Consider the following 22,610-nt stretch of genomic DNA (forward strand, 5'->3'; position numbering starts at 1 on the left):
GATCAGCAAGACGGCTGGCTCAGCAGGTAAAAAGTGCTTGCTGCCAAGACTGATAACTTGAGTTTAAGCTCCAGAACCTGCATGGTGGACAGAGACAGAGAGAACACTGACTCCCTCAAGTTGTCTGAGTGCACTGTGGCATGTAATAAAACAGGCTTAGTAATAACAGCGCTCACTTGGCACTTTGTAAATTGTTGTAAGGATTGGATGACGTAATGAACGTACAGTTGGCCCAGTGCTTACTGTATCTTCCTGCTCAGTGCTGATGATCACTTTCAGAATCAATCCTAGAGTACAGTATGTGCTACAGTATGAGCTGATAAGGTCCTTGATTGGAGTCAGGGCAGGAGGAAAGAGGGGGAGAGTTAGGAATGCAGAAGCAACTGGGCTTTGGATTGGTTGGATGAGGGATCGTACGGCAGAGCCAAACCTAACTTCTGGATGCTTAGCTTGGCTGTCTGGGACAATGATGACCCTGAAAAGGAAAACTCTAGGGGAAGAATATTAACTTTGATATACAGTGGGTTGGAACTGATGTGAAGCTGTGATAGCTAATGGGCCCAGAACTGAGGAGGGAGGCTGAGGCTGAGGCTGAGGCTGAAGCTGCAGCATGGGACACGAGAAGCTCTGAGTGGATGAATGAAGTGACTGTGTCCTACTCAGCAGAGGTTGCTCAAGCTGGTGACCATCCTGGTCAGACTGGAGTCTGTTTGAGCAGGCTGGGGCCTCTGTTTATTCACTGAGCATGTGTTCTCTGCTCAGTCAGCTGTGCCACTTGGATCCCACCTTTGTCCTTCATGTTATGCACTTTCCGTTCAAATGCTGACTTGGCCCAATCCTGCTTACCTTGTGAGCTGTGGTGGGGGCAAAGTCCACTGGGATATAAACCAACAGGCTGACACATGGGTTTGTATGTGATGAAACTTAGATACCACATATGAACAAGAGAGTGGGTATGAGGCAGAGTGGAGAGGGAGGGGGTGCACATGGGCCTCATTCCCAACTCTTTCAGAAGGCCTATCAGACGCCAGGTCTCAAGTTGACAGCTGCTCTCCTGACTCCCAGGACAGCGTTTGAGCCTATGTTATTCTCTCACATACACTTGTCTATGGAACCATTATATGCTTTTAGGAGTCTTTGGTCCTTAATAGTGGCTTATAGATTAACCACATAAATTAATTTCTGTCGACGATTCTCCCATCTTTTCTCTTTTCTTGAATCCTTCCCCTTTATTTTCTCCTTTTTTTTGAGAGAGAGAAAGTCTCACTGTGTAGCTCTGGCTGGTTTTGAGCCTGCTGTGTAGACCAGACTATCCTCAAACTCACAGAGGTCCACCTGCCCTTGCCTCCCAAGTACTGCAATTGAAGGGTCATGTCACTATGCCCAGTGTATTGTTTCTTCAATACACTTAGTACTGCCAGTATCTTCTGGCCCGGGCTCTTAAGAAGCCAGTTATGGAGATCCAGCCAGAAGGGCCAGGCTGTATCTGGAAAAGCTTGGGTTAAAATGCCCGGAAATGTGGAGAAGGAGATTTCAGGCAGGGTGGTATTATCTGTATATGATCAGTGAAAACACCAGGCACATCACTCCACTTGGGCATGCAGCTGACCCTTCCCCCACCAGAAACATTCAAAACATGCACATGCATAAATTATTTACCTTTCCATCCTCTAGCCTGCCAAGCAAGAAAGGGAAAAACAGAATACAGTGAGTGTAAGCTTCGTGAAGGAAGGGCTCAGGTGGTTAAACAAGACTTCTGATTATTGTCATTAATGTTCACAAGAGTTCCAACCTGGTATGGTATAAAACAGACAGATTGTATGCGTGAGTGTCTGGATAAAAGCCTATTAAGACAAGCAGGCCCTCAGACAAAGGCCCCAGCCACTGTGGGTGTTGGGAAAAAAAAAATCCCTGTTTAGTTGGTTATCCACCAGACACCTGCTGTTGATTTGCTTCATGTTGGGCAATGCCATGGAGAAAACCAATGGAATGCAAATGTTACCATTAACTGTGTTCAGGTCACAACAGCTAGGTTGCCCTGTGACAAATTAAGTTGGTAAGCCCTGCCTAATCCAGTGGGGGCAGATGGTTTTTATGACACTCTCTTCTTGATGAATTTTGCATTGTGTTCTTTACAAGAAAAAAAAACCTTTAGGTGTTTCCTGTTGCCTCTGGCTCCTTACCTTCCTAACTGAAAATGATTTTGAGCTGGTATTGTGAGGTTGGTGTCACTACCTTTCCAAGGCTCAGAAACCATGCATTTACTGCAGTGACACCTAGTGGCCAGAAAAGGTAATGCCCTATTTGCATTTAAATTGCCCTATTGCCCTGGCACTGTTCTGAGTGTTTTTTGTTTGTTTTTTTTTTGTTTTTTGTTTTTTTTTGTTTTGTTTTGTTTTTGGTTTCTCTCTGTAGCTTTGGAGACTATCCTGACACTCGCTCTGGAGACCAGGCTAGCCTTGAACTCAGATATCCACCTGCCTCTGCCTCCCAAGTGCTGGGATTAAAGGCGTTCGCCAACAATGCCGGGCTCAGCCACTATGACTTTGCATTTATCTGAAAGCTATTTTCTCTATTTTTGTTGTTTTCTTGAGGCTATATAGATGAGGATGACCTTGAAGTTTTGGACTTTTTGGCTCTATCTCCCAAGTACTGAGATTATAGGAATAGGTCACCATACTCTGCTCTGAATGTAGTATCTTTTTTTTTTTGATTTTTCGAGACAGGGTTTCTCTGTGTAGCTTTGGAGCCTATCCTGGCACTTGTCCTGGAGACCAGGCTGGCTTCAAACTCACAGAGATCTGCCTGCCTCTGCCTCCCGAGTGCTGGTATTAAAGGCATGCACCACCAACGCCTGGCTTTTGAGTGCAGTATCTTGAAGCTCTGTTATGTATGCATTATCTTCAAGGTTCCCATACAAAGGGAAAAAACAATTAGGACTGCACTCAAATTCTAACTCCCAAGTGTCTCTTACCCTTGTTAGTGGCAGACTGTTAAGGGTATATTCTAGTACAGAATGCAGTATTGACTAGAGTCTTGTACTGGCTGGTTTTGTGTCAACTAGACACAAGCTGGAGTCATCAGAGAGGAAGAAGCCTCAGTTAAGGAAATTGCCTCCATGAGATCCAGCTGTAGGGCATTGTCTTAACTAGTAATTTGTGTGAGAGGGCTCAGCCCATGGTGGGTAGTGCTATCCCTGGGCTGGTGGTCCTGGGTCCTCCTGTAAGAAAGGAGGCTGAGCAAGCCATGGGGAACAAGCCAGTAAGCAGCACCCCTCCATGGCTTCTGCATCAGCTCCTGATTTCAGATTCCCGCCCTGTGTGAGTTCCTGTCCTGACTTCCTTCAGTGACGGACAGCAACTCAGTATGGACAAACATTTCCTTTTTCTAAAAAATACAGTTGAAGAGATACAAGTTTAGAGGTTCATTCGTGAGTCAAAATATTCTGAATTCCAGGAATCTGTTTAAAAATCTAGTCCTCTACCTGACTATGACATACTTGCTGGAAGTGTAAGCCAAATAAACTCTTTCCTCCCCAATTTGCTTTTAATCATGATGTTTGTCGAAGCAATAGAAACCCTAACTAAGACAAATCTAGAGGAAATCATTATTTTAGCTCCTAGAAAGAGAAAGTAAAGCTGAAGTTTTATGACATCCAGACGTCACTGAACTGCACCTGAAACCTTTCCTAATGAATAGTCCTAGTCCCAGGTCTCAAGGTCCTGGATTTAGGTAGGTCCATTAGAGGTAGGTGGCTAAGCTCACCAAACTTTACAGAAGATACTCTAGAATCATAAGAGCTGAGAAAGTGCTGGAGATGCCTCTGGCAGTGAGAGAGATTCTTTTTGTTTTGTTTTGTTTTTTTTTGAGACAGGGTTTTTCTGTGTAGCCCTGGCCATCCTGGAACTCACTCTGTAGACCATGCTGGCCATGAACTCTTTTTTTTTCAAGACAGGGTTTCTCTATGTAGTTCACCCTGTCATAGAACTCACTCTGTAGACCATGCTGGCCTCAAACTCAGAGATCTGCCTGCCTCTGTCTTGAATGCTGGGATTAAAGGCATGCGTTGCTACCACCACCTGTGAGAGAGATTCCTTTTGTTTGCTTGTTTTTCTTTTTTCTCTTGGTTTTTTGAGACAGGGTTTCTCTGTGGCTTTGGAAGCTGTCCTGGAGCTAGAACTCACAGAGATCCACCTGCCTCTGCCTCCCGAGTGCTGGGATTAAAGGTGTGCGCCACCAATGCCTGGCTGCTTTTCTTTTTTGTTAAATAACATTTTTTTCATTTATTTTACGTACCCACCAGTTTCCCCTCCCTCCTCTCCTCCCATCCCCTTCCCTTCCCTTTCCCATGTACTCGAGTCCCCACCCACCCCTCCTCCCTCTCCATTCAGAAAGGGACAGGCCTCCCATGGGCTTGCACAAAAGCATAGCACATCAAGTTGAGTCAGGACCAAGCTCCTCCCCTTACTTTGAGGCAGGGCCAGGTAATCCAGCCCTCCCTCTTTCTCTCTCTTTCCCTCTCCCCCTCCCTCCTCTGTGTGTGTGTGTGTGTGTGTGTGTGTGTGTGTGTGTGTGTGTGTGTGTGTTACTAGAGACTGAACCCAGATTTGCACACATTAGGCAAGTGTTTTATTTTATCACTTAACTTCATCCTTAGCCCTTGATCTAGGATTTTTAACAATGAGTAAAATCTCAGGCTATCATCACACTTTCCATACTCTCTCCCTACTTCTCTGGAGCACTTTACAAACTTTTAAAAAGTTGTATTTTATAGTTTCATGTGCATGGCTGCTTTGCCTGCATATATATGTGTGTGTACCACGTGGGTGCTTGGTATCCAAGGAGATAAAAAGAGATATTTGCCAACTCTCCAGCCCTCCTCTGAAGCTTTTAGAAGTATCTTTTGAGCTGTAACTCAGTGGTAGGGCATCCACCTAGCATGCATGAGGCCTAAGAGTGCATCCTCAGCACTGCAAAAGGGGATCTTTTATAGAAAGAAAATGAAGATTTTTTTGTGAAGAAAGGAACTTTTATGAAGAGAAAAACTTTCCCGGGAGAAGGGTTGAAACCTCTGGTTACCCTTTGAATATGTTAGAGGGTGGACAGTGGCAATCTTATATGATTAAACCTAAAAGAAAAAAGAACTGAAGCTAAAGGAGGGGTGCGTACTGTGGTCCTGAAGAAAAGATGTACTGTATTACAAAAATCACTGTAAGTTTGCACTGTACTGTCATTCCAATCCTCAGCACAAGGCAGATTTGACGTTTACCAGGGAGGCAAATGACTTAGAGAAACGAAGGCGATGTTTTGAAGATCGGTGAAGTTTGAGGATGTTACAAAGCTGTGAGAGCCGAAAGGATGGTGCTGAGATAACGCTCAGCTCAGACATAGAGAGGAAAACATGTACTTACTATGTGGCGAAAGTCATATCACAAAGTAGTTGAGAAAAGAAAGACTTTTAAAATGGTGCATAAGCAATTGGCAAACTACAAATTCCGAATACATTAAATGTTAAGCATTAAAGTGGTAGTAAAATGTATTTAAGGAACACACTGGTGAATAACCATAGAGTTAAAGGTTAGGGATTCAATTCAGTAGTAGAGTCCTTGCCTAGTATGTGTGAGATTCTCTATTATCTAAGCACTGACTACAAAGGAGTATATGGGTAGACCTTTAAAACACAGAAGTAAAGTTACAAACAAAAATGTAAGAGCAAAAGTACATAGTTATATAAAATTTCAAAATCTATACACCATAACACATAAACAGAACTGGAAAAGGTGGTATATGCCTGTAACCTCAGCAATTAGGAGGCTGAGGAAGGAAGGAAGACTGCCACAAGTTTTATGCCAGCCTGGCTACATAGTGAGTTCCAGACCATCCTGGGTTATACTGTGAGACTGTATCTCAAAAACTTCCCACATAAGCACCGTCAAGCTAAATGTTAGAAGATATGATATGGAAGACAATGTGCAATGCATGACAAAGGTTAATACCTTTAATATGTAAAGATCTATTACCAATCAATAGGAAAATCTAGATATCTCCCAAACTGGCAAAGGGGATATAAAATTATAAAGACCTGCAAGGGGCAGCTGTGAAAAATGTACAGCCTCACTTATAAACATTGAATTTAAATTAAAGCAATGTAAGCACATTTTCAGCTATTGGATTCACAATGACTTGAGAAATGTCAGTTGATGTCGGTGACAGGAATTAGATCACTCTCCCTTACTGCTGGTGCAAATGAAAGCCTCTAACTTTTTTTTCCTTATTTTTTATTAGTTCAAATTAGGAACAATCTTGCTTCACATGTCAATCCCTTCTCCCTCTCCCTCCTCTCACCCCCCCAAAGCCTCTAACTTTTTGAAGTGTAAATTTCATTAAGCGCCTGGGCAGTGGTGGCCTTTAATCCCAGCACTTGGGATGCAGAGTCAGGTGGATCTCTGTGAGTTTGAGGACAACCTGGTCTATAGGACAATCAGGACTATATAGAGAGACCCTGTCTAAAAACAAACAAACAAAAAACCAGAGAGAGAGAGAGAGAGTCTGGAGAGATGGCTCAGAGGTTAAGAGCACTGACTGCTCTTCCAGAGGTCCTGAGTTCAATTCCCAGCAACCACATGGTGGCTCACAGCCATCTGTAATGAGATCTGGTGCCCTCTTCTGGCCTGCAGGCATACATGCAGGTAGAATGTTGTATACAAAATCTTTAAAAAAAACCAGAGAGAGAGAGAGAGAGAGAGAGACAGAGAGAGACAGAGAGAGACAGAGAGAGACAGAGAGAGACAGAGAGAGACAGAGAGAGACAGAGAGAGACAGAGAGAGACAGAGAGAGACAGAGAGAGACAGAGAGAGACAGAGAGACAGAGAGAGAGACAGAGAGAGAGACAGAGAGAGAGACAGAGAGAGAGACAGAGAGAGAGACAGAGACAGAGAGAGAGACAGAGACAGAGACAGAGAGAGAGACAGAGAGAGAGACAGAGACAGAGACAGAGAGAGAGACAGAGACAGAGACAGAGAGAGAGACAGAGACAGAGACAGAGAGAGAGACAGAGACAGAGACAGAGAGAGAGACAGAGAGAGAGACAGAGAGAGAGACAGAGAGAGAGACAGAGAGAGACAGAGAGAGACAGACAGAGAGAGAGACAGAGAGAGAGAGGGACAGAGAGAGAGACAGAGAGAGAGAGAGAGAGAGAGACAGAGGGAGGGAGGGAGAGAGGGAGAGAGGGAGAGGGGAAGGAAGAGGAGGAGGGAGAGGGGGAGGAAGAGGGAGAGGGAGGAGAGAGGAGAGACTCTGTGTGTGTGTGTGTGTGTGTGTGTGTGTAGCTCATGCTTAAAATCCCAGTACCTTGGACCTTGGAGGCTGAAGCAGGAAGCTCTTAAGTAGTTTGAAGCCTTTCCTGGGTTACCTGGGAAGATTAAGGCCAGCCCTGGCAACTTAGGGAGATCTTAGTACACACAGAAATGTAAGGGCAGGGGATGTAGCTCGGTAGCAGTAGAATGCCTGTCTAACTCTCGAATGTCTTTGGGTTCAATCCTCAATACCTAAAAATAGGATGCTTTCTTATGACCTGTACATCAATTTCTAGGAATATAATGTGAGAAACACATTCATTACAGTGTTGTTATATTTAAGAATTGGTAATAGCCTCATTATTTAAAAAGTGAGAAATTTTAACTATTTCTAATACATTCATATGGTGAAATAATATTTGATAATTAAACACTTAATGGCCTGGAGCTGTATCTGCTATGTGATAAGTGAAAAAATCAGGCTACTTACTTTTATTTATAGTCTGAACACAATTTCCCAAAAAAATCGTAGATACGAATATATGAACATACATAGAAGAAAAACTAGTAACTTATAATCTATACATGTTGGCCTAAGAATAATTTATTATTTTCCTACTTTACTGTATTTCCTTAAATTTCTCCAACATGTACATTACTTTTTATTTCGGTCAAACATACATAATGTGCGATCAACCAAATTAACCATGTTTTAATATGTGCATTATTTTTTTTTTTTTGGTTTTTCAGAGACAGGGTTTCTATGTGTAGCTTTGGAGCCTATCCTGGCACTCACTCTGGAGACCAGGCTGGCCTCGAACTCACAGAGATCCGCCTGCCTCTGCCTCCCAAGTGCTGGCTGGGATTAAAGGCTTGTGTCACCAACGCCTGGCTTGCATTGTTTTTTTTTTAAATCAGAAGTTATGTTCATTTTAAGTAGTACTAAGGAGACTCTTAAATTTGTACCTGCACTACAGTTACACCAACGTGGCAGTGGTTCATCTGGACAAGGACAGGAAAAAGGCAACCTAGACAGATGATATGTTTTGTGGATCGGAATAGCAGAGAGGAGTGTCGTCATATCTGAAGATAGCATTGGTAAGTCAAGTACCTTCAGGTTTTTTGACACTGACCAGACTGGTCAAAGAATACTGTAGCAGGGAAACAGGAAGTGGGGAGGAGCATTGAGAAACTGGAGGGACAAGTCGAGTCACATGGAGAAACCAACTAGTGGGACTACTCATTTCAAGTTGCATATGCAAATGACCCCAAATTCATTTCCACACAGGGCTTCAGGAACACAAAGATCATATAAGACATGCCTGTGGAGTGAGCAGGGTTAGGGGGAGGCACAAAACCGACAGTCTTGCTTGGATTCTGATTACCCACATGTGGTTGTAATCACTGCCCTCATGATATAGCAACTGATCAGATTTGGTTTCATTGATAAGAATTTAGGCTAAGCTACTTCTTCATTTTGCAGTCTTTACTGTTTGCTTTTGCTTTTGTGCTCTATACTGAACTTGCTTCCCAGGGTAATTGTTAGGACAGTGCATGGCCAGTTGCACTAAGATAGCACCCGTTTATAATGCAGTTTCTTTCTGACATCCCTCGCTGTTCCATGGTTCTTAGTTTATTTTAGTTCTAGCCAGTCATTTTTACTGTGGGAAGGCACAGTGAGAAGAAAGAGTGCTATGTCCTCCTTGTGGTGGCATCAAGAGGGCAAGTTAGCAGGTTGCATTCTGCAGTGTCCTTTTCTGGTGTTGCAGGAAGGAGAACTGAAAGTGATGTATTCAGGGGCCAGGAAAGGAAACGGAGACTCATATGGAAGCTTTCTAGAAGACAGCTAGTTGCCCTGAGGTCAGCAGAAGGGTTGGAGCCTGCACAGTATTTGCATAAGCAGCCCTGAGCTCTGTAGAAACATAGCCTTAGTGGTGGGCTGTAGGGCAGGATGGGGATGGGTGGAATCTACCGTTCTTTGTGGTTACCTAACTGCAAATGCTTCACCCCTCCCCCCCATTCCCATCCTCCGTGCTCCGCACCTGCATCTTTCTCTTCACGGTGTCAAAGGGAAAGGAAAGACTCTGGCTCACAGCAGCAGCCATGCAGCCATTGGCAAAGTTCTGTAGCTGAGAGAATCGTTCCCGGGGTCCATTCCAGATTTTCTCCAGATTCATGTAAACTAGAAGGGAGCCAGCAGAGAAGGGAACCGCACCTGGGAATCAAGTACAAGCAGAGGTTGTTGTCAGGAGGAACCACTGTCTGGAGCAAAGGTACGCCTACGGCGAATGTACAAAGGGAATAGAAGGCGCTGGGGCTGCTTAAAGTCCTCCCAGCTAAGGAGCAAGAGGGCATGTTCTGGGGGTGAGGTGACAACAACATATGGTCAAGATGCCTGAATTGGTTCCCTCAAAGTTGGTTCAGTTTACTGCCAATAAATTGTACATAAAAGAATGATAAGCAAATCTTGAGAGCTGGGTGTGGTGACACATACCGAAATCCCAGCAGCTAGGAGGTGGAGGATGAGCAGTAGTTTAAGTTCATCCTTACCTATCTAGCAATGTTAATGCCAGCCTGGGCTACTTGACTGCATGAGATGCTGCTTCAGGCAGAAAAAAAAAAACCCTCCAGCCAGATGCTGAACTTGGGTTTGTGGTACAGATGTTGAACAGTTTAGGGGTGAAGTGCACTGGTGTTTGCAACTTACATTACAATCACCAAAGAAGCAAGTGGTGGTGGCACATGCCTTTGATCCCAGCACTTGGGAGGCAGAGACAGGGGGGAATCTTTGTGAGTTCAAGGCCAGCCTGATCTACAGAGAGAGTTTCAGGATAGCTAGGGCCACACAGTGAAACCCTATCTCAAAAAAATAAAAAAGAAAATCACCAAAGAAAAAGATGGGCTGATGAATGGCTCTGAGGGATGCAGAGACATGTAACAAAGTAAAAAATATTAACTAGGGTCTTCAGTGAGTGTATAGTTATTTACAATTTTAGAACTTTCCAGTGTGTTTGAAATACAAAAAGGAGAAAAGAATGAACAGAAACACAGGGGGTGGAGTTATTCCCATAGTACTGAAGAGATAGATATCTCATAAGTTAAGAGTACCTACTCTTGCAGAGGATCACCTACACCAGGTGTTTCACAACCACCTGTCACCCTAGCTCCAGGGAATTTGATGCCATCGTCTAGCCTCCAGAGGCACTACCACTCATGGGCACACACCCACCCACCTACCCACCCTCCCAATTACAAAGAAAATAGAAATCTCTAAAAAATCACTTCCATAAAAGAAGTTAACAGGCAGCATTTAATCCAGTTTGGAGGCTAGAAAGGGGCTGTTCTCTAGCGCAGAAGGAAGCATTCTGTGACAACTGTGGCCATGGAGGTTGCCTGACCTTGCTTGGATGTCTAAGGGCCCAGTTAGCACCATACACTGTGGTATCCTCACCTTCCTAGTAACTAAGATGGTGAGCAAATAACTCACTATTTGGTACTCTCACAAATTTCCAGAAACTTTCAGAGCCATCTTTGGTTTACAGGTGGACTAACTTGTCCCTCAAAAGTGAGATCTGGGCTAGAGAGATGGCTCAGTGGGTCAGAGTACTGGCCATTCTTCCAGAGCATTCAAATTCAATTCTCAGCACCTGCACTTGTAACTCCAGTTTCAAAGGATCTGCCACCCTCTTCTGGCCTCCATGGGTACTGTACACATGTGATAGACACGCATGCAGGCAAACACCCCTACACATAAAGCATAAAGTGAAAAATACAAAAGGAGATCTACAAATGGGATCCAGCTGGGGATGTAGCTCAGTGTAGAGTACTTGCAAAGATCTAGGTTGTATCCCTAGCACTACAAAAAGGGAGGCAGAATCCAAGTGGGATATTACCTATCTTTAGGTAAAGGCACTATTTAATAAACATGTACTATAAATATATTAAAAATGACTCACCAGATTTTTTTTTTTGGTTTTTCGAGACAGGGTTTCTCTGTGTAGCTTTGGAGCCTATCCTGACACTCGCTCTGGAGACCAGGCTGGCCTCGAACACACAGAGATCCACCTGCCTCTGCCTCCCTAGTGCTTGGATTAAAGGTGTGTGCCACCAATGCCCGGGTGACTCAGTCGTTTTTTATTTTTATTCAAAAACCTTTGGAGAAGCAATAGAGAGGCGGAGGCAAGACAGTCAGGAGTTAAAGGCCAGCCTTGCCTACACAGTGAACTCAAGCCTAGCCTGCACTACATTAGACCCTGTCTCAAAATAGGAATTGAAGGATCTTTTGCTGTGTGTTGGGCCCTATGCCAGGTTCTGGGACTACAACTCAGAGGAAGTTAATTTCTGGAGATATTTACCATCAAGTGCAGGAGATAGCTAGGGAATGCTATTTATGACACTCCTGATATGTATATATAGTACATATCAAATATGTACAGATAGTTATACAAGCTTCTTTATATACCTAAGTATCAGAATGATTAATTTTGCCCAGAAGAACCAGGAAAGAATTGACAGAAAAGAGAATTATCTCTGTCTCTCTGTGTTATGTTAGGGACTGAACATAGAGTTCCAACCCACTCTACCCACCATTACCCTTTTAGCTCTTTGATGTGGGTCTCAGCAAATTGCCTAAAGTTATTTGAACTCTGGAGCCCAGGTGGGCCTTGCACTTTCACTTCCTCCTTGAACTTGCACCTTCTAAAGCTAAGGAGGGATTATAGGCCCAACTCAGCATGTCTATAGTCTTTTGAGACAGCAACACTATGTAGCCAAGATCAGTCTGGAACTCGATTCACCAGCCATAGCCTCTAGAGCACTGGGATTGCATTATTATATGCATGAATCATCAACTTGGCTTAGAACAGAGAACTTTTGAAGTGGGTCTTGAGCAAAGAATAGGTCCATCAGACCCTGAGAGAATGGAAAGGCAGTCCAGGCAAAGGCTGTATGTGTTTTCATACCCAATGAATGTGTAGCTCTAAGAAGCACATGGGTTTCTGCATGACTTGAACATGAAAGCAGGTAGACACATGCTACAGGCTAGGCTTGAGGTAGGGTAGACTGGCAGAGGCCAGTTCTGAGGATTCAGAACGCCGTAGGAATTCTGGCTTTCCCCCTTAGCTTTTAAGGATTGCAGTGGAATGAGGGCAGAACATTTGGAAGGATCATTATAGCCAGGCAGCAGTACACAGGGCACACCGGACACAGGGCCAGAGATAGGAACATGAGTCTTCAGGAGAGTCTGATTCTCTAGAGTCAGTAAGAAATATGACAGCTTCATGAGCTAAGGCAGAAGAGGGACTCCTACATTAAAAGAGGTCAAAGTGACAAGGCTTAGTGACTGAGTGGGAGGAGGAACCAAGGTGATTCCTGAGTTTCTTCGACATCAGATTTTGTCCCCAGGGAACAGGGAGGCCAGCATTTCCAATAGAGGGATGGTTCCACTAGCTACTGGCATAAAGTAGCTATGGAGAAGGTCCCAGAATCGCAGTGTATCCCACTGCCTGTGTGACCTTGGGCCAGTCATGTAGCTTTCCTAAGCACCTACTTTCTCATCTGTAAAATGAAGTCTAAGAGGTTGTTCAACAGGCAAAAAGTTAGCCCTGGTAAGGTGGCACACACCTGTAATTCTAGCACTCAGGAAGCTGAGGCAGGAGGATCAAGAGTTAAAGGGCATCCTGGACTGCATAGCAAGTTCCAGGCCAGTTTAGGTTACCTAATGAGACCTTGTCTCCAAAGTTGAAATAAACAGTGAAATGTTAGATATGAAGAATTAGTGGCTGTGTTCTATTGCTCAACATGGTAACTATAGTTAATAACAATGTATTGTACATTTTAGAGTAGCTAGAAAAGAGATTCTTGATAGGAGAATGGGGGAACTCACATCAGAGAAATGATAAATGTTTGAGGTGATAGATATGCTAAGTGCTCTGATTTGATCAGTATGGAATATGCATGTATCGAAATATCAAATATATCAATCAAAAATAAAAGGGCTGGAGAGACGGCTCAGCAGTTAGTGTGCTATGTTCTTGCAGAGGTCATGAGTTTGGTTCTCAACATCCAGGTGAGAACATCCATCCAATGTTCTTTTCTAGACTTGGTGGGGACCCACATTCCTGAGCACATACCTCTGCATAGAGATATAGATATATACATGTGTGCTTAATAGATAATAAAAGTAAACTTTATGGTGGAGGGAGAGTTATATGTCTTCAAGAGTGTGGCCCTGGTAGGTTGACCATGACCCTGTGGACAGCCCTATACCCATAAGTATGTAGTATATACGGGCAGTACAGATTGGACTGGGTAGCTTACTAACAGGGAAGGCAGGAAGTTGACAAGGGGGTAGGGAGATAAGGGGGGGCATCTTGGAGGAGTTAGGGGAGGAGTAGGGATATGATCACAGTACATTATATGAAATTCTCAAAGACTTAATAAAAATTATATTAAAACCTAAGAACAAAGATAAAAAATTTTGAATGAGAAATTATAGGCAAAGCTTCTAGAAAAGTACTTAGTATCCAGTGAGTACCCCTAAAATGTTAGCACTGTTATTAAAGATATTAGGAGTCAAAATATACTCATGCTTGTTGAAACTACTAGCTTACGACAGAGCCATCTAGAGAGGGGATGCAGGATAAGAAAGCCAATGTAGAAGGCTGGGGATGGTGATATGTGTTTGTAATCTTAGTACTTAGGAGGCAGATGTAGGAAGATCTCTGCAGGTTTGAGTCTAGCCTGGTCTACATAGCAAGTTCAAGGCCAGCCAAGGCTACATACAGAGTAAGACCCTTTCTCTTAACAAACAAATACACACAAACACAAATGAAAAAGAAAGACAACATAGAGGGTAAAAATAAAACTGAGGGAGGTTCTGGGGGCCAAACATAAGCAAGCCGACAATGTCAGATGACCCAAATGGGCCAGGTACATTGGATAAGAGAGATCTGCTGGAGAGACATGAAGACACCCAGGAGACAGTGGCACCCTAGAAGCCAAGTCTCCAGAGGACAGGGTGACTAATCTCATCTAGTACTATATAGGTGGACTAAATCCTCCTGGATTTGGCAAACAGAGGCCCTGTGTATGTATAGCTCTGTCAAAGGCTATAGATGTCACTGAGATCCTGCTGTGCCTGATGCTGGATATACACACTGAAGACACCTGTCAGCTGGGCAGTTTTGAGGGTGGCTTTGAAGCCCCACTTTTCTGAGTCACTTGAATTGTTTGACCTACAATCTTGAGGCCTCTAAAATTGATTTAAGTGTTCATGAAGGTATATAACACTTTCACTTGTGTCAAGAAGAGGTATCAAGTTCCACCTTACCTAAAACAGTGAGGGACACCCCTCGATAGAGGGCCAGGAACCCTTCTTGCTGATAAATAGTAGAAAAAGCATGGGTAATCCCCCTGTAAGATGGTTTCAGCATGTTTTGCACAATCAGCCGGGTTTTGATGAGGTCTGTAGGGTATGTGACAATCATGGAAACCATGCCTGCCAGACTTCCGGCCACAATGGAGTGCCACTGGGAAATATGGCCCAGGTCATCCATGAACAGCACAACAAACCTGGGGAGAAAACAGAAAGTTCTCAAGATATGAGCTTTGGATTATGCTAGCATGCTTTACACCATTTCAAATATTTCCTAGCATTTGGAAATGCTTTACAATGTGAAAAATATCATAGAATTATACTGGGATTACTGAGTAATAAATTTAAATTCTACTAGCCTCATATAAGGCTAGCTAGCTATAAAGAAGAACTGTTCAGCCTCTGATCTATATCTTCCCTAAATTCTTCCCACTTTCAGCATTTCCCCCTTTTATCCGTGTAGCCATCTAACTTGCTGGTGGGCTGTAAAGGCACAGAAGCACTTGGCAATTGCTACACTGGAATGCAGTCTTTCCATATTCTTGAAATTTAAAGGGGATAGAATTTCCTGAAATAACCACAAAATCCAGAAATTTCACTCTTCCCCAGCACAGAGAATGGAATCCAAAGTCTTCCACACAGTAGGTATACCTTCTGTTACTGAGCTTCATGCCAAGCCCAGCATCCCAGAAATTGAGTTCTGAGCCCCCAAATCCAAGCCAGTATCAACTTTAATCATAGACACAGGGCTTTGGCTTCCCGCAGAAGGTCCTACATCCAGCTAGCTGATTAGGCTATAATGATTAACTAGCTAACCTACAGTGAGTTAGCTGATTGGATGACAAGGTTGCCACAAATTCAGCTGTTTTCAATACCTTGCTTCCCTCCCCTTCCCCAGAAATGCTGACTGTCATATGGTGGGTTGAACTTCTTGGAAACTCCTTGGTTCTGGGAGTTGTCTGATTGGAGAATTGTGTTTGGCTTGGTTTTGTTCAAATAAGCTCTGCTAAACTTAGTATAATAAAGAATTCATTTCCTTTATAATGGCAATTACAAGTGAAGCTGCTGTTTTCTTAGTTATCAGAAAAATGACAAATAAAACATGACAAGGCTGGGCGTTAGTGCCACACCCCTTTAATCCCAGCCCTCGGAGGATCTCTGTGAGTTCGAGGCCAGCCTGGTCGACAGAGTGAGTTTCAGTACAGCCTCCAAAGCAATACAGAGAAACCCTGTCTTGAAAAACCAAAAAAAAAAAAAAAAAAGAATGAAAAGTTCCAACAATTAAATGTCAAAATGTAGGGGAATGCAAGAAACAATGGCATTGTCATTCAGTGGATCACATCTGGCTAAAATGAATGTGCTTAGACAAATCATACAAACACAAGAAATAAGCCATAAAAGCATAATGATGAATGAACAAAACAAGCTGCAGATGATCTGTAGTATATGACAATCAGAAACAATAAAACCCCTAAGTATTGTTTCAGGTAAACAGGTACTTATGAGGAAGTATAAAAGTCAACCCTTGGGAAAGGGGAGAGGGCCTAGGACCAAGAATGAAAACGAAGAGGACTCTACCTTCATCCAGGCTTTATTATATTTAAGAGAGTTACATGGATGGGAGGTCTTGTCGCACAGGCCTGTAGTCATGGCTTCTTGGGAGGTTGTGGCATTAGAAACCACAATTTGGCTTGAGGCTGCTTGGTCAAGACTTGCATTCAAAAATGAAACAAGGGGACTGAGGATGGAGTTCAGTGGTAGCATGATTATTTAGCATGCGCAAAGCCCTGAGTTTGATGCCCAGAATTGCAAAAAACAAAAACAAAAGCTAACCAACGACCCCATACACCTTTCAACATCAAAACATTTTGGGTTTGGTGGTATGGGCCTGTAATCCCAGCATTTGGGAGTTTAAGACAGGGGAATCTTGACTTTGAGACCAGTGTGGGCTACAGAATAAGTTAAAGGCCAATCTAGAATACAAAGAGAGACTGTTTAAAAATAGTATGTAAGTTGTGGACAGTAGGTATATTGAGTGTTTGACAGACTATTCTTTGCATTTCTCAGTAGGTTTACAATTTAGTTAAAATTACTTTGCATGGACTTTTCTAAACGCAAACCATAAACTACCCTGTCATAAGCCTTTTTATGGTGGGGAGCAGGGCATCCCCAATTCCGAGTGCCTACCCCAGAAGAATATTTACAAGGGTACGTCTACATAGCACACCATTCCAGGCTACAAAAAGCAAGTTACTTCCTTAGTGATGAGACTGGGAAACTAGGAAAAATAGTACTTCCTGCCATAGAATGGTACAAGGATACTGAGAGTTTGGAATAAAAGTGAACAGAGTTGGGCTAAAATAGTTTTTATCTTTTTCAAAATGAAAGTATCCCCAGTTCTTTGGCTCTCAAACTTCCAATGGAAGGGTAGGTTTCCTGTTGTTCAGATGACAGCTGGCCTGATGAATAATGAGAGGGCTTTCAGGTAAAACCATCTGAAGCTCATTCAGAACATCTCCTTCAAGGGGTTATTGGTGCATCTCAATTGGAGCCCTGGCTATGCTCCCAGCACTGAAGGGAATGCTATACAGACAATTAAAGCTGGCATTCACCAATGGGCCACTGACCTCTGTGTTAATGCTTCTTTCCCCTGGCCAGGCAAGATGGAGGGACAGGGGATACACAAAACAAATGATAGTCGGCAGCAAGCTGGCAAAAAAAAAAACCTACTTGGAGTTTAGAATGCAAGAAGCAGGGGCTGGAGAGATAGCTCAGAAGTTGAGAACACTAACTACTCTTCCAGAGGTCCTGAGTTCAATTCCCAGCAACCACATGGTGGCTCACAACCATCTGTAATGTGATCTGGTGCCCTCTTCTGCTTGTGCAGGCATACATGGAGGCAGAATGTTGTAAACATAATAAATAAGTAAATTTAAAAAAAGAATGCAAGAAGCAGCTCCATTCTTTGTCATTGTCCCATTCCTATTCTCTATCCTATTCAGGCATTCTAGGATATAGGCTAATTTATTGCCCATTTGTTGATCAACCATAATGCACCAGATACTGTGCTAGTTCTTAGCACATATCACATAGGAGAACTCAGCAGTCCTAACAAGGAAATGACTGAGTGCTAGAGACATCTAGAGGGAAACAGGCCCTTGGCTTACTAAAAGTACTTGAACTAGGAAGAGGAACCCTATCTTGTTATGTTGGTTTGTTGGCTTAACTATCAAATGTGGAAAATGAAAAAGAAGAACTTTCTTCTAAGACTCCTAACCTCTAATCTTCCCTTAGAATAGCAAAGTCAAGGGGCTAGAGAGACGACTCAGTGCTTAAGAGCAGTGGCTGCTCCTCCTGCAGAGGACCAGGGTTTGGTCTGCACATGGTAGTTCGGTCCCACATGGCAGTTCATAACCAGTAACTCCAGTTCCTGGGGATCTGGTGCCCTATTCTGACCTCTTTTGGTACTAGGCATGCACATGGTGCACATATGTACATGTAGGGAAACACTCATAACACATCTAAAAAAAAAAAAAAACAGAGTCAATGTATATAACCTCGTTAGGCTACCAGTGACACCGTTGTGGTCCCTATATCTTAAAACTTTCTCTGACTGGCCGGGGAGGCAGTGTTCCATTTTTGTTCTTCCTCATGTTCATACCAGCATAGAAGCTTTGTTCAGTGAGACTGAGACTGAATGCGCTGGTGATCTTCAGGAACCCCTTTCTTTCAGCTCATGCAGATTCTACACATCCCAGATAGATACGATCAGTACTTATAATGCGATCACAGGCTAGCAGCTGAACCATCCTAACACAAGCTCATTGGTTATGAAATGAGGCGATGGGGTGGCTCTGAACAATTCAGAACTGCAGGGACCCAAACTAATATATATTAAGACAAACTGTTGTGCAATAAAGTTGGAGGAGGACTTTCTTTTTGATGCATCTGAAAGCCAACCATTGTATCAGCCACTAGTTGCTTGTGACAGAAACATAGCACCCACCACTCTAGCCAGTCATCTCCTTTCATTGTCAATCCAATTAAGCAGACATTTTAGCTGTGCAGTAGTGGACAGAACCCTGGGCTAAGGAGCCAGAGTATGTTTTCAAGTTGTAGCTCTGTCACTGTAGTTATGGACACTTTTTTCAACTATTCCATTCATTGAATATGCTGAATGTTTTGCTCCGACCCATGATCAGAGAGTGTACTGTTATTCTGTGCCACCTGTTTTGCAAATTCATGGTCAGGAGCCAGTGCAAATGAATGGGTAGAATGAATGATAAGCCATGACTACCGTCTTTATGTAGGAAGGATGGCTTCACAACTGATCAACCTTTCAACTGTACCTTGTCATTCACTTGAATGCTTCCTTTCTTTTCCAGAAAGAAAATAATCTGTCATTAAAAATAGTAGCAAACCTAGTCTATGAAACCCTCTGCTCTTCTCTTCTTTCCTGTCACTGACCCATTTCAGATACTCTCAGCTGCTGTATGGTGTGACAGGCTCCTAGCTGCTACTGCCACCCACAGTCTTTCTCCTCTTCCATCTTACCCTACCACCATGAGACAGTCATTGCCCTTGAGTTTCTAATCACAGCACTACTACCCCCGCCCTGCATAAACATTTCCCACAGCCACCCTCGCATACCAAGTCTGACTTTCAAGACCTCATTCCAACCTGCTTTCCAGCTGTTTGTGCTGCATGCCTCTCCTCTTCGCCTGTGTTGACATTACCTGCAATGTCTCATCTCTGCCCATGAGACTCCTACTCATTCTCCCAAGGCCAAACTAGTTTGTTCTCCTCTGAGACGCCTTCCCATCTTCTCATCCCTCACCCAAAACGTACATTTCTATAGCACTTGGTCCTCTGGCAATTTATTTTAATTAAATAAAATTTATGTTTGTGGACTGAGATATACCAGTCCTTTAAAAAAAAAAAACGACTTTATAAACTGAAGCAGGGGGACCCTACTGCTTTTATTCTTGCACTGTCTATAGCATCATGTGCATGGCGGTTACTTGTGTGTCCTAACTAATGTCAAATGAAAGGTGGCATGGTAGTATGAGGCTTGGAATCAGAAGGCCAAGTGGTAGTACTGTTACTGACTAGAAGTGTCCCAATGTGAGCTTAGTTCTTTATCACTGAAAATGGACATAGTACTTTCTGTCTTATGGACTGTTTTAGGCAGGAAGTAGAAGTTGTGGAGGCCAAATGATTTACATGTGTGAGATGGCTAATAGAAAAGCCATGCCATTAGAATCAGGCTTTGAAAATCTGTCCCCTCCTCCTGCTCCTTTGTATACATTCTGTCTTATCCAAGGAAAGGTTTCCCTGCCACTTTGAAGAGAAGAGAGTAAAGTAGGAGAAATTGAGTCATTAAAACTCAAGACTGCATGCCATATGTTGCTGGAGTAACAGCAGAAGCCAGGTGGAATCCACAGAAGATGGCCTGGAGCGCCCAAAGATAAGGATGAGCCCATTCAGAGTGCCAACTGCTGGGCAAGCCTCCCAGCTCTGGCCTTCCAAGTAACAGTGTCAAGATAAAACCTCTTGACTCTCTTCCAAGACTGAACTATGTGGTTAAGACTGACTAGTTTGTGGGGCTGGGAACACAGCGGCAGGATATCTCACTCACTGGCTTCAAAGCCTGGGGTTTCACCTCCAGCACTGGAAACAAAACAAAAAGTAGCCTGTGCAGCTCTGTCTGTAGGCTGATTGTCTAATTTAGAGCCAAGGCCAGCCTTTAGAGCTGGCACTGTGCCTACCTAATGAGGAACGCAGGGATTGTTGTCCCCAACAATAGAGAAATAGTCCCTCCTCTAGAGTTGCCATCACTGGCTTTCTTCTTTCTGGCTTCCTTTCCAGCTCCCATGCAAACATTCTTGAGTTCTTGTTAAGGTCACTCACATGCATCCGCCATTTGTATCTCTAGATCTTTCCCTGAGTAGCTGTGGTTGATATGGGATAAGGTGAGAAAAGTCTACAGGATGAGATCAGTGAGTGGCTGGGGGTGGGGGAAACATTAGGCTAAGAAGACAGGTCCCTGCTGGGGAAAAGGAAGCTGCAGGCCCCACTGGATCCTAAAGCCAAGTTAGTCTGGGCAGGACTCTTTCTGAGACTGGTCCCTCTTCCTATACTCCGGGTACATTGGTCTCACAGACACACCTTCAGGAGTATTCTCTCCTAAGCCCATAGAAGCAAACATTTCCAAGTTGCTGGACCTTGGGAATGGTCAGACCTCACCTCCTTGGGAAGCCTTTTTGTTTCTTTACCCCCAGATATCATTTGCCAATTCTGCCTTCTCCCCTTGTTGCTCCCAGAAAGACTAAAGATTTCACAAAACTGTAGCCCACAGGGCAGGAATCTCAAAAGCATGTGAAAAACTGGTACTGTGTTTTAGAGGCCACACATCCAGCCTTGTGACCCCAAGGCCCCAAGACACACCTCCCCTCTGTTATTAGGAAGGGAGGATGGGACCTCCTAGGATTCCCAGTGCTGGTACATTAGGGTGGCGGCTTTGCCACCCTAGTCCGACTTCCCGACCCCTCCCTCCAGACTCTTACTTTCTGTAGGCAGCCAGCTGCACCATGCTGCAGGGGAAGAGGCGCAGGCATGCCACGCCATTCCCCTTCCACAGGGCTCTCGGCCCCTCGGCCAGCCATACTCGGCGTCCCGTGGCCCACAGCCCCTGGGTGTGGCCTTGCACCATGCCGACTTGGGCGAGCACGGTGGCGAGCTCCAGGGGCGCGGTGAGGCTGAGGCTGAACACCCCCGCCAGCCCTGCACACAGGAGCCTCTGGCTGCCGGTTAGCCGGCTATCCCGCCTCCACGTAGCCATTGAGACCCAACTTCTCGCCGGCCACCTCGTGGCTGGTGCTTGGGGCTCGCTGGTCTCAGGCAGAGAAGTCCGGTCAGGCCCCGCCCGGCGTGGGGCGGACTCTTGAGACGAACTCGGGAAGCTGCGCCCACGCCCCAGCAGCGCCTCCCGGCTAGGGTGGGATCGAAGGCGACTTTCTCAGGTATCTGAGGCATGCCCAGTCAGCATGTATTTTCAGTGCAATTGGCAAGACCGAGACTTCCATTTTCTGAGGCGAATAGTCACTGTTCTCTCAAGGCCAAGCCAGCAACACTTGTTTGTAGGTATTCACAGTTCCCTCTACCTTGCAGTTTCTCAGTCCCTTTTCACATTCTATCTCCCCCTCTCCCGACTGTCTTCTCTTCCATCAGCCTCTTTTATTTTAAAACCCGACTAAAAGGTTGTACAGAGTGCAGAAAAGATAGACCTTGGATAACAACCACAGCTGCTACCCAGCAGACACTTGCCAAAAACTCAGTGGTGCATTCAAAACAGTTTTTAGCAGATAGGGTCTCATTTGCAGAGGCTGTGGGTGTGGTTAGAACGCAGGCTCTGGAAACTACCTGCCTTAGAATCCTTGGCCCTGTAGATGAGCAGTCATATAAGGGTAGGAAAGTCACTGGATCTCTTTGTGCCTGCTTCACCTGTACCGTGGAGATGGTACTTTCTAGGAGTTGTTGTGAGGATTAAATGAACACTGACTGGAACGGTAGCCAGGTCTGTCTGTGTTGCTTATGAGGTTATGATTAGATATTAGCCTTATAGAAGAGGAAACTAAGACACACAGATGCTTACTCAAGGCAGGGCTCATATGTAGGTTGTTTTAGACCTACATCTACTAAAGGCCACACACTGGGATTGCATAGTATAACTGACTGCAGTGTGGACATTCAGTGATTCTGTTAAGTAAGGAATAGGACAATAAAGGTCAAAAGGTGCTAACTGTGGCTTGGCCAGACTCTAAGAAGGATTTTAATAAAGTATAAACTTTCCACTTTTATTTCTGTTTTTTTTAAAAGAGCACAACAATACTAATTATAAGGAAAGGAACAGCTAGCAAGCACTGTCAGTGTAAGACAC

At 44.1% G+C, this 22,610-nt stretch overlaps 1 protein-coding gene across 3 annotated transcripts in view; it reads right to left on the reverse strand.

Annotated features, from left to right (window-relative positions):
- Slc25a43 (solute carrier family 25 member 43) overlaps nt 1-21,598 on the reverse strand; it is a 35,990-nt gene extending 14,392 nt beyond the window's left edge. The window contains exons 1-4 of one of the 3 annotated variants that reach the window (XM_027431950.2): nt 21,238-21,596; nt 14,627-14,868; nt 9,339-9,511; nt 1,660-1,675 (exon numbers count right to left, since the gene is read on the reverse strand). In XM_027431950.2, the coding sequence (XP_027287751.1) occupies nt 1,660-1,675; nt 9,339-9,511; nt 14,627-14,868; nt 21,238-21,512 (706 nt within the window). In that variant the 5' untranslated portion in view covers nt 21,513-21,596. Of the gene's footprint in view, nt 1-1,659; nt 1,676-9,338; nt 9,512-14,626; nt 14,869-21,237 lie in introns of all 3 variants that reach the window. The other 2 variants (XR_003488193.2, XM_027431949.2) reach the window with 2 other exon arrangements.
- Nucleotides 21,599-22,610: the final 1,012 nt, after the last annotated feature.

Source organism: Cricetulus griseus, chromosome X, assembly GCF_003668045.3.
Source record: "Cricetulus griseus strain 17A/GY chromosome X, alternate assembly CriGri-PICRH-1.0, whole genome shotgun sequence".
In the NCBI taxonomy this organism is placed as follows: domain Eukaryota; kingdom Metazoa; phylum Chordata; class Mammalia; order Rodentia; family Cricetidae; genus Cricetulus; species Cricetulus griseus.